This window comes from Pteronotus mesoamericanus, unplaced genomic scaffold (genome assembly GCF_021234165.1).
Source record: "Pteronotus mesoamericanus isolate MK-2021 breed Mesoamerican mustached bat unplaced genomic scaffold, CSHL_Meso_final contig_130, whole genome shotgun sequence".
Lineage (NCBI taxonomy): Eukaryota > Metazoa > Chordata > Mammalia > Chiroptera > Mormoopidae > Pteronotus > Pteronotus mesoamericanus.
In genome coordinates, this window is record NW_026555060.1 from 18,387,668 (window position 1) to 18,399,795 (window position 12,128).

Consider the following 12,128-nt stretch of genomic DNA (forward strand, 5'->3'; position numbering starts at 1 on the left):
AATTTTTTAGAGAAAGGATAAATTTCAGTAACTCTCCACAACTTGGAAGAAAGAAATTTTACCCCAGAGAATGATTAAAGGCCTTAGAATATTTATTTGGTGGCTTAAGAGAAGGTTTCAAAGGCCTCATTTACCCCTACTTCTTCCATCTTCTCTCAAAGAAAAATGTACACCTTAACTCTTTATTTATAAATTAACTTATCTTCCAATTCCTTTTGAACTGGTGCTTAATGTTATGGGTTCAGTAACAAAATTGCTTGACATGGACAATGGATAATTGCTATCCTCACCTCAACAGGTATTCTTCCTTGTATATTTAGTTTCTTATTTAGGATGTCAAAGGGTTCTTTTCTTAAATCCCCTTTTTGACCTTCTGTTTACCTTCCACCTTTGGAGGCAGAGCCTTTCTTTAAGTAATCCAGGTAAAGAATTCCTTGGTGCAACTCATCTGTCAGGAACTCTGATAGTTACGTGGCATTCATTTTTGAATATGAGCATGTGCTGGCATTTGGGGAGAAAGAGCAGGAAAGGCAATCAATGCTATAGTAAAATATACTTCAAAATGAATTTATAAAAACAATCTAGAGAATACCGGGGCAATAAAATCTCTGTAGCATGAATGAAGCTATCTCCTGCGGAAAGCATAAGAAGGGTCTAATGATGAGGGTATGTAAATGTGCTGTGCTCCACCACGGTGAGAGCCTGTCTCAGGCAATACTCAGGTCCGGTAAAAAATTAGTTTGGCACAGAAGTGTGAAATGTTTGTTTTCTTCACTTTCAAATGATAATATTTAAAATGTACCCATCAGTGTACTGGAATATAATGTTATAAATGTTCCATAGCATGCAATTCTATTGCCTACAGTGAAATGACTGAGCCATTTTGATTAGTTTAGAGTTGTATGGAAAACAAAAATGTTCATCTGTAGTCATGTTTAACTTTTCACCCATGGAAAAATCACATGGTACAGTATATAATTTCTTCTCCTAGTGTCCCACTGCTGCTTCTAGCAAGCAATAAATGCATAGCTCTGTATCTCCATGAAGCAGAGTCATAAACTCCTGCTTAGTATTCAAATGGAAAGTTGCCCTTTCAAGATTAGCTAGATCTGTCAAACCAAGATATGATTCTCTAACATTTAAAGATCTCGACATTTCCCACCTCCAGAGTACAAGCCTTTTTAGCGATTAGCTTTCTCTAAGAACTACCGTATCTTTGAATCTTATTTAGAGGTAGCCTGTTTCAGTGTGCTTGCAATTTAACTCTTTTGGATCCAGACTAATATTGGCATTATTACTCATATGAAGTCCACAGACACTGAGACCTAGAGGATACTGAGATATTTAGGTACTGTGTTTTTTGACTCTCAGCATAGATTTCGGCCTTAATTACTTTAAGCATTACTAAGTGATTACAAAAGTTTTTTTTGTAGATTTGCGAAATTTTAGTGTGTGCCTCTTAATGCTAGCCTACGTTTTCACATATAGGTATATATTTGTATCCTTCTTCTTGAATCCAGTCTTCCATGAGTTTTGGACATATTAAAGTAACACTTGCTACGATGGCATCACTAATCATTTCCAAAGTCAAAGAGCTGTTTCTTGTCCCATGCATAGCTATGTGCTGGTATTGCCATTTGTTGGGTTGATGTTCCTCTAAGTAGATTTGAAAGAGGTGCTTTTCAATGGATTGTAAGCCAGGAGATCGGCTGGCTTCCCCGAAGGTGATGGTGTGGGTGGAAGACACTTGCTGACCTCCTGCCACTGCCTCTTCTGTAGTGGTCAGGACACAGTGGCCTCTGTCTTTAGAACATGTACCTCCACCTCCCTCTTTCTCCTCTTTTATCATGGTCACATATTTTTTTCCTTATTCTAGATTATTTGAATGCTCTCAGTCAAATAAGCAGTTTTTCCAAGACTCTGTAGCTAACTCAATTTGACTTTTGCCTTTAAGTATACATATGGTAAATTGTAACTAACATATTAATAAATAGAAACTGCATTTTGGATAGAAAATAATAAATTATTATATTAAGATAATTTCCAAGGTTTTTTGTGCATCTGCCTAATGATAAAACTTGTTTTCTTAAGCAACATTTGCTCACTTTAATTAAAAACTCCCACAATGGAGGATAGGTGGATATGGACTTATTTGACTGTATATAAAGGAATCTTGAAAGTGTCAGTTAAAATAAAAATTTGTGTACCCACTGAAGAAAAATTAATGTTGTAATTACAAAATTTAAATTATGCAATAGCTATAAATAAAGAATTCTTGACTTTCTAAAAATCTTGTATGAAATAATACATTGTATTTTTTATAAATTATGCAGGTGAAATACAAAGAAGAGATAAAACATGCAACAGCCATTTCTGATCCTCCAGAGCTAAAGAGAGTTAAAGAAAACCAGAAGAATATCAGCAATGTGTGATCATATTTCTCTAAGTATTGTTTTCTGTTTTACTGGCTAGCACTCTACGTAACACTTAGAAATGTGAAGTCCCGTTACAATGAATGCCATCCAAGAGGGCCAGTTCTTGAGAGGTGGAGATAAGATTTCACACATCTTTATGTCCTCCATCACACCTAGCTCAAGGCGTTGTGTGCATTTGTGTGTTTAAAAAAAAAACCATGTTATTGAATTCCTACTATGTTCTTGTTCTTGGGGTAATTCAAAGCTGAGTGAGGTACACTATAAGTTAGGGGCTATGAGTATTTTCAAGGCTTCTAGGAGAAACAAACATATGACTAAGTAACAATTATATAGTGTTTAAGTGTTATAACAATAACTAATAGTTATTGGGTTTATTATACTTTTCGAGTACTCTACATGCAATATCTCATTTTAATAATAAGTAATAATTCCTCTTGCAGAATGTGGAAATCAGAGAAGGAAGGCTGTATCAGTGAGCGAGAGGAAAACTCTTAGAGAAAGAGTGACATTTGAGTTAAACCTTGAAGCACTAATAAAGGTGTGGGATGGGTTTCGTGAGGAAGGGTTATCCTGGCAGACAAACTGAGTATATTCAGGCTTGTTCAAGGAAGGGAAGGTTTAGTGTGATGGATACTTGGGGTAAAGGGTGGCATGAAAGGATGGTGGGGAAAGAAGTGGTCCAGGTCATAAGGGGGCAGTTGGAAGTCCCACAGTGTCCCTTAAATGCGGATCATACATAAATGTGGTTAAGTGGCCCACCCATTATTAGACCGGCTTTATGATTAAGTTGTCTTAATGCCCAATTTATCATAGCAACATAACACTCCTTTAAAAATAGCTTAATTAGAAAATAATAGCTAGTTCATTAAATGAAAAAATAATAATATAAATCACAGCACAGGTGGTAGCTGGCATGGCATGTAGGTGAGTGTTGTGCAAATTGAGGAAATTTAGATAACACTGGAATAATGAGGAAGAAGGTAGACTCTGGCCTGTAGGTTCAATCCAAGCTCCAGATCTTACTTGTTCTATAACCTTTATGACACCAACCTCTCCAAGCTTCCATTTCTTCATCCATAACACAGGGACTAATATATTAAGTAAGATATTGGCTGTAAAGCACTTAATGTGTTTTTTTAAAAATACATTTTATTGATTATGCTATCATACTTGTCCCATTTTTTTTCCTCCCTTTTATTCCCCTCTGCCCTTCATTCCCCATCCCACCAGCATTCCCCCCCTTAGTTCATGTCCATGGGGTTGTACATATAATTTCTTTGGCTTCTCCATTTCCTATACTATTCTTAACCTCCCTCTGTCTGTTTTGTACCTACCATTTATACTTCTTATTCCCTGTACCTTTCCCCCATTCTCCACCCTCCCCCTCCCTGCTGCTAACCCTCCATGTAATATACATTTCTGTGATTCTGTTCCTGTTCTAGTTGTTTGCTTAGTTTGTCTTTGTTCTTGTTTTTTTAGGTTCAGTTAATAGTTTTGAGTTTGTTGTCATTTTACTGCTCATATTTTTGACCATCTTTTTTTTGTTAGATAAGTCCCTTTAACATTTCATATTTGTGGGCTTGGTGATGATGAACTCCTTTAACTTGACCTTATCTGGGAAGCACTTTATCTCCCCTTCCATTCTAAATGATAGCTGTGCTGGATAGAGTAATCTTGGATGTAGGTCTTTGCCTTTCATGACTTCAAATACTTCTTTCCGGCCTCTTCTTGTCTGCAAGGTTTCTTTTGAGAAATCAGCTGATAGTCTTATGGGAACTCCTTTGTAGGTAACTGCCTCCTTATCTGTGATCTTGGGTAATATAATTATGATGTGCCTTGGTGTGTGCTTCCTTGGGCCCAACTTCCTGAGCTTCTTGGACTTCCTGGAAGTCTATTTCCTTTGCTGGATTGGGGAAGTTCTCCATTATTTTATCAAATAAGTTTCCAATTTCTTGTTCTTCCTCTTCTCCTTCTGACACCCCTATGATACAGATGTTGGAGTGTTTAAAGTTGTCCCAGAGCTTCCTAAGCCTCTCCTCATTTTTTTGAATTCTTGTTTCTTCATTCTGTTCTGGTTGAATGTTCATTTCTTTTTTCTGCTCCAAATTATCGATTTGAGTCCTGTTTCCTTCCCTTTACTGTTGGTTCCCTGTATATTTTTCTCTATTTCACTTTGCATAGCCTTCACTTTTTCCTCCATTTTGTGACCATACTCAACCATTTCTGTGAGCATCCTGATTACCAGTGTTTTGGACTGTGCATTTGATAGGTTGGCTATCTCTTCATCGCTTAGTTCTATTTTTGGAGCTTTGATGTGTTCTTTGATTTGGGCCATATTTTTTCTTTGTTTGTTTCAGTGGGTCTATTATGTTGTAAGGGGTGGAAACATAGGTATTCATCAGGGTGGGGCAACCCACTTGGCTGCCTTGTGATGCCATATGTTAGGGAGGGGTCTGAGTGGGAACAATGTTGCTTGCTCAGCTCTCAGCTGGTGGTTTTCATTCATTTCACCAGCTACCCACAAGCAAATTGGGCCCTTCTGGTGCTGATTCCTGGGTGGGTGGGTTTGAGTACATTCTGGGACCCTTTGTTCTTTCCAACAAACTCTCCTGTGATGCTGGGAGTTTCTCCTACTGCTGGACCCCCACAGATTTTTACAGCCAGAGGTTTTGAGGCTTTAGTTTCCTGCACTGGAACCCTGGGTTGTTTGGTCTGTCTCACTCCCCAGCTGTTCCTCCCAGTTTATCCACACGTACACCTGGTCCTCCAGCCACTGCCTTGCCAAGCGTCCTCTCCATCCTGGCTGCCTATCTCTGCCCATCCTACCAGTCTGGATGAATGTTTTTTCTTTAACTTCTTGGTCATTGGACTTCCATACAGTTCAATTTTTCTGGCAGTTCTGGTTATTTTTTTGTTTTTAAATTTGTTGTTGTCCTCTTTTGGTTGTGCGAGGAGGCAAAGTATATCTACCCATGCCTCTATCCTGGCCAGAAGTGGTTTTTCTGCTGCACTTAGCATGTTTGTGAATGGGTGAATCCAAGAAGTGAACAGTCTCCACATCAAACTTATATCCTCAAACATACATCCACTCGAAATCAGCCACAGCCACAATAGTCTCTCTACTTCAGTAGTCCTGTTCTATAGATTGTTTTCCTTCTGAGCTCTACCCAGTATAATCTCCTTGCATCTTGCCATCCATAAGGATTCTAGTGGACCTTTTCTTATGTTAACTCAGACAGCTATCCCAGACGCAGAGTCTGCCTAAACTCTCAGACTACATACCATGGCACAAAGAAAGTCACACGTTGCAGAAGGGGCCTGCCCCTTTCTCACCTATTTTCCAAGCTTATCAAATTTCTATTTACTTGCACATTCACTGTTGAGAGTGGGATCTCAATTCTATTTTATCTGTAGGCCTGGTGATTCTTTGAGAAAAATTTCCTAATGCTAAATTTAAACTCTAGAAAAGCACTAAGACTGTGTTTATGGAGTTCCTTATAATGGGATTTTAACCTCAAATTTTACTTTTGCCTGTCAAAAATTCAGTTGATGAACATACCATTTTTTTTTCTCTGTTGGATGCTCATTTATATCCTGAGATGTTGTGGAATTGCTGGGAAAGCTGACCAAAAATGATGCATCTGATCCCCTGGCTAAGAAAAGGTCCCTCTATGTAGTAGGTCAGGAAAACTTCCATACTTCCATGCTATACACTCCTAGTGAGGATTCTAATTAATGGATGCTCTGTAGAATGTGCATTTCCTGCAACCTGTTCTGGTACCTGGGTACTCATTTCCTCCCCACAGTCCCACACTGTCTTGCACCTTGCTTCCCAGCTCCAGTACAAAGAACAGTGCCACCGGGCCACACCAGTGAGCATGACACCAGAGATAGAGAGAGTGAGGAGGAACCAGGAGCAGCTGAGTACGGCAAGTTGTTTCCGTTTTCTCATTACATATTTTTATGCTCTCTGAAATCCTTCAAACCCTCTGCAGAGTGAATGGTCCTTTTCACAGTGGCAAGTGGAAGGGCATGAACTGTGGCCCTCCCCTGTGGGTACAGGAAACTTGGGACTGTCTTGCTATAATTTAGCCATGTTTGTTAATTAAAAAAAAATCTGCATTAAGCACACCAATGTGCCAGGCATTATCCCTGTCCCCACTACACAAAGATGGGCAAGACCCAGTTCCTGTCTTCATGGGTCTTGTAATTTAGTTGGTAAATCTCTAAAAATCTCTAAGGACCTGGAGAGTAGTCGTGAGTCTGTTGTCAACTGAGATAGAAACTATCAATTGGAAGAGGTTGAAAGAAGACCTGACTTGACTGGAGTTCTAAGACACGATGTCAGAACAGGGAACCTTATAAATAAAACAGAAAGCATTATTTGATTATTCAGTAATCTTTTGCTAATAGAGCAATGCTAATTAACCATCATGAGGTACCTCTCATATGGACTCTATGCTACATGCCTTCTATGAGCCCATGAGGTTGGTATAGTTTTTTCTCTGGTTTGTAGGTGGGGGGATCTGAGCCTTGGGGAGGGTCAAAGAACATGCCAGGGACCCACAATTAATAAGGGCAGAGGTGGGATTTGAACCCAAGCTTCCTGGAGTTTAGAAATCCTTTCAAAGGTACTACCCTTAATAGTTATTTTTTTTGTTTGTTTTTTGACTCCCTTAATGCAACTTTTACCAATAAAAACAATAGCCTTCTTCTTCCGACTGGGTAATTTTGAAAGACTTTATAATTTGAGTGAGTTCGCCCAGGTAGAGGAGGAAATCAGGAGGATCTGCTTTGTCCTTATGATATCCCTGGAGGATTGTGGGCATGAGGGAGCTTTACCTTCTTTTTAAAAATCTTTCTGTTTCTTTGTCCTAATTTACTCATTTATTCAGTAGATATTTATTAAGCCCTTGATACTTGCTAAGTGTCCTGCTATCCATAAGATAAGCCAGTGTAAGAAAAGAAACCCATCTTAGCTTCAAATGTGCCATGATTCAGAATAATAAAAATAATAATAGGAGGAATGAGGAGAAGAGAGGGAGGGAGGTGAAGAACAGGAGGGGGTGGAGAGGAGAAGGCTCCAGGGTGGCAGGCACTCTTGAACCTCCAGGTACTGCCCAGACTCTGTCAGCCAGAGCTCAATCCCCACAGGATAAGGAAACCCGTGTGGGTACCAACACTCAAAGCAACATCTGTGACACAGGACACTGCGTTAAGCCATCACAGCACTGCAACTACAACTCTGAACTCTGGTGGTTCTGGCTGGGGTGGACCATCGTTATCATCCTGAGCTGCTGCTGTTTGCCACCGTCACTGAGCCAAGTGCCCAAGCGCCAAAGCACCCAAGCACCCAAGCACCCAAGTACTGCCTTCAAGCCTAGCAGTGGCCTGAAATCAACCTGGTCTCCTACCATGAAGCCCAGAATTACTCAGTGCTGCCCTTTTATCTCATGCTTTCCAGCTACAGCAGCTGCTGCCACCCGGAGAGCGTGGGCATGTAGGCAGCAGTATCCCAGGCACTGATCCCACCAGGGGCTCCCAGGGGGCGCAGAGCAGCTCCTTGTCTGGGCCCAGCAGAAGCAGCAGGAGATCCCCGAGCATCATTGCTGACCCTCAGCCCTCCAACACCAACATGCCAGCCAACCCAGCGGCCAGCAAAGCCCCTGGAATGGAGCCCAGTGGCCGTGTGGCTGGCTGGGGGAAGGTGGCCCCTGGTGCCTCACTGGACAAGGATTCCGAAAGTACAGAGAAGCTTACATCGCAACATCTGGCAGACATCACATGTCACGGTGACTTGGGCATTGAGGTATGTGTGTGAACAGGGGCCACCACCACGACAGCCTCAAAGAGTTCAACACACCTATTGATGATGCTCTGGATGGGACGCTGGACTTCTGTGACCCTGTGACATGTCGTCCCTGGTGACAAGGAGGAAGGGCGCTGCCAGTCCTCTGAGGAGCAGGCCCGAGACCCTGGGCAACCCACTCACCGTGGCCGCCCTCGTGCCTGCTGCTGAGCGCCTCTAGCGAGCAGGACTCTAGGCAGTGGCTCCCCAGCGAGAGCAGGCCCTGCCTGTCCCCCAGCACCTGGGAAAGCAGCAGGGTAGGGAAGAAGCACGAGAAGAGCATTAAGTGACTTTCAAAGAAAGTGGTACAGCTACTTTTTTTTTTCTTTTTTCTTTTTTTCCCCTTCACTCCAGCATTTTTCTACATCTCCAAGTACAGATCGGCATGTGGGTGCCTCTTCCCCCCGACAGAAGCACAGTGTCATGGAGGGCTGAGAAGTTGGTCTATGACTCACTCCTCCTACCCTAATCCCCCTTTTCACCTTTTCATGTCACCTCACTGCCTGCTTGAGTCAAAGAGATGTGCATTTTAGAAGCTCTGAAGGAAGGGGCTGAGACTGAGCCCTGAGGGGACTCTTGGTGATGGAGTGGATTTTGGCTCTGGTGTTGGTGCAAGAGAACTTTGCTGTGTCTTAGTCTGCGAGAGGTGGCAGGGCTCAGCCCTGGATGAGGAGGGAAGCCTGCAGAGAGCCAGGGGTTGTCACCCGTCGCTGCCAGTGTCTGCACAGCTGGACCCGGGCTAACCCTGTAGGGGGACGAGATGATGGGCAGTTGTATGGTAGGGGGTAGGGGCTTGCTGTTTCCAAATTCCAGGTGACAGGATCGAAGTATCACTGACATCCTTGAGGGGCCCTGCCAGCAGGTTCTGGCTGGTCACAGACTGATTCAGGTCCACAAGACTGTACTGCCTTCTCTTTGGTTTTTCTTTTTTAAAAAATGAAGATAAAAAAGTGTCCTGAAAACAAGAACTTTATCAGTACGCAGGCAAGAATTCTATTTGGAAAAAGAAAGTCTGGGTCTCTTTCCCAAGTTGGCCTTCAAAGAGCCTGGCTGCAATGGAGCCAGAGGAGGTGCTTTGTGTTCCAGCTTGGGTGGGGGCTTCACTGGAGCTTCTGTGGGTGCACAGGAAGCCTTAAGCCGTGGCAGTGGGTGGAGATGCAGCTTTCTGCATCTGTGTCCTTTGGTCTGTACTCCCTAGTGGCCAGGACCCCCATCCCGAGCATACAGTCTGTGGGCCTTCCTGTCTCACTGTTCTCCATGAGCAAATGAGGCCGTGGATCCTGAGGAAGGGCAGCCCCAGAGCCTGGCTCACACACAGCGTTTTCTTTTGATTCCAAGTAAGTTTTTCTTCTGTCTCTCTCCCTCTCCCTCTTTATTTTTAGACTTGCCACTTGGAAAAAATGCCTTGGTTATCTGTGGTTTTCATGCCCTATCCCACACCCTTGTGAGTGGGGTAACTAATTGTTGTAGCCTCTGTAAAGGGTCCAAGTGGCCCAAGGATAGGGGTAGGGCAGCTGTCCAGAAGGGCCTTATTACTGTAGTTTGGCTTCCGATAACCAGTTGAGCTTTGGTAGGAATAATCTGAATGGAGAAAGCAAACAGCTAACTACGATTCCCTGCCCAGCTCTGTTCCTATGAAGAGTTTGATTCCTTACCCGCTCTTGAATAATGACATTCAGACTAGGCATTGACATTATGATAAAAAAGGAAAAAATATTTATGTATAAAAAAAGAGACAAATCCAAGACTGTGAGGTAGAGTGTCTGCATTTGGGGTCCACAAAACCAAAATCCTGTTGAACAGCGTAAAGTCCGTGTACAGGGACTTTTTGGATAACCTGTGTGTGTCTTTATTGTGTGAGAGGCCCCAGCCCTGTTTCCCTTTCCTGTGAATGTACTGCGAATGGAAGCCATCTGCTCATTAACCACACATTTGGAGCAAATATGGCCTTCTCAAGGTAATTTATTTCAGGCACTTACTGTTTACTGAACAAACGTCTGACTGTACTTGGGTGTGTTTGCCAGAGACGCTGTCCTCAAAGTAGAGGTTTTATCCTACCCATCACTGCAATTTGCACATTGCTCCGTGGACGCTTGGAGGCCTGTGCTCCATCCCCTGTAAATGGAAACGTGCTCCGAACCTGCCTGCCCCTCTCAGCCGCTCGTGGCCCTTGGCATCAGCCTCGTGGGTGTGTCCACAACCATTCAGAACCGAAAGTGAAGGTAGAACTTCAGACAGAAGCTTAATTGGATCTTCAAAGACAATTCGGACTCGCTGTGGCCCAGACGTCAGCCCTGCTCAGAATTGCCAGGCGGGTTTGGCAGATACCACAGGTCTTACCTCCCTCTGCCGAGGCCCTGCAGGCAAGCAGGCCGGTGCTGGCAACAGTGGGCGGGAGTGCGTCGACGGCCCTCAGTCGCCTTTCCTTACACCACTGAAAAAAATCCCAAACAACTCACTGAAGTGTCTCCAAGGAGATCAAGTTTAACAAAATGGATCCCCTTTCAGTTCACTGATCAAGCAGATGAACTGTGGCCCTTTCAAATCTCCTTTCCCAGTTCGGGTGGGGAACTGGTCTGAGTGTTAAGGTTCACTGCAGCATCTCCTTACCCTAACGGCAGGAGAAGAGGTAATGGGACCAGGAAGCTGGGCTTGATTCCAGCGGTCACAGTGTGGCCCCTGCCCAGGAGGCTGAGGGCAGAGACACACGGAAATGGGGTGTTGAAGGACTAGTTGGGGGACCAGGGAGGTTTTCTTGAGCCTGGTTTTCTAGGTGAATTGAGAAGGAAGGGGTTGGTGGAAGGTTTGTGCTTCAGTCAACGATTTGCAAATGCTAACACATTTCTATGTGAGGCACATCGCCATTTGTCAGTTATTGTGAATATGTGTACTTTAAACAATAAGATTTAGTGGGTCAGACTTCGCTGGGCTGTATTGGTGATGCATTTCCTGTGTTGTGATTGCTCTGAAGACAGCATGGCTCCAACTGCTGTGAGAAGGCCAAATAAAAACAATATCAAATATTTAAAAAAATAATAATGAGGAAAACAGAATACCAAATAGGAAACATCATATGTAAAAGTGCAACTGGGGTTTCTGCTCTTAGAATTACTTATCCTGTACCTGTTAAAATTGGTGGGCTTTGACTGACTCTTGAGAATGAGACAGATTTATTAGTTCCTGAGAATTTTTAAAAATCATTAATTTATCTGAAAATTATAGTTGACATGTAGTATTAGATTGGTTCCCGGTGTACAGTATAGTGATTTGACATGTATATATTGTACCTTATGAAGTGATCACTACAAAAAGTCTAGTAACCATCTGTCAGCATACACAGTGATTACAATATTATTGACTGACTATATTCCCTATGTTGTACTTCACATTCCCATGACTATTCTGTAACTGACAGTTGTACTTCTTAATACTCTTCACCTTTTTCTGTTGCCCACCCCCCTATATCCCCTCCTCTTTAGTTTTTTTTTTTGAAGATTGAAGCCCTACAGTCATAGAGTCAGTGGCCTTCCCAGGTTGCCATGGTAACCTTACTATAGTTCTCTTGTAAATGACTCCATTCTGATGTTTCTCCATTATATTTCCATTATGTTTAGTCCTGGAGTTTTTGCAGTTAGTTTTGATATTGAACAGCAGAGTATTTACTAGAAACTCATTTTCAAGAAGCACAACTAACACCTGTGCTTGCTTGCCAAGTCAGATGAACCAGAATCCAGTCGTAGATGTGAACAGGAAGCTTAACACATATCCACTGTGGAAAAAATGTGGAAAAAGATAAGGTTAATTTGAGGCTCATCCTCTGTATTGTTTGGGTGGCAACCATTGTG

General features: G+C 42.7%; 1 protein-coding gene and 1 pseudogene across 1 annotated transcript in view; both read left to right on the forward strand.

Annotated features, from left to right (window-relative positions):
• The window catches only part of NEBL (nebulette), a 102,084-nt gene that overhangs the window by 55,389 nt on the left and 34,567 nt on the right, over window positions 1-12,128 (forward strand). The window contains 2 exon segments of the mRNA XM_054592929.1: window positions 2,334-2,426; window positions 6,272-6,364. Of these exon segments, the coding sequence (XP_054448904.1) occupies window positions 2,334-2,426; window positions 6,272-6,364 (186 nt within the window).
• LOC129087368 (WW domain binding protein 1-like) lies at window positions 6,468-8,653 on the forward strand (annotated as a pseudogene).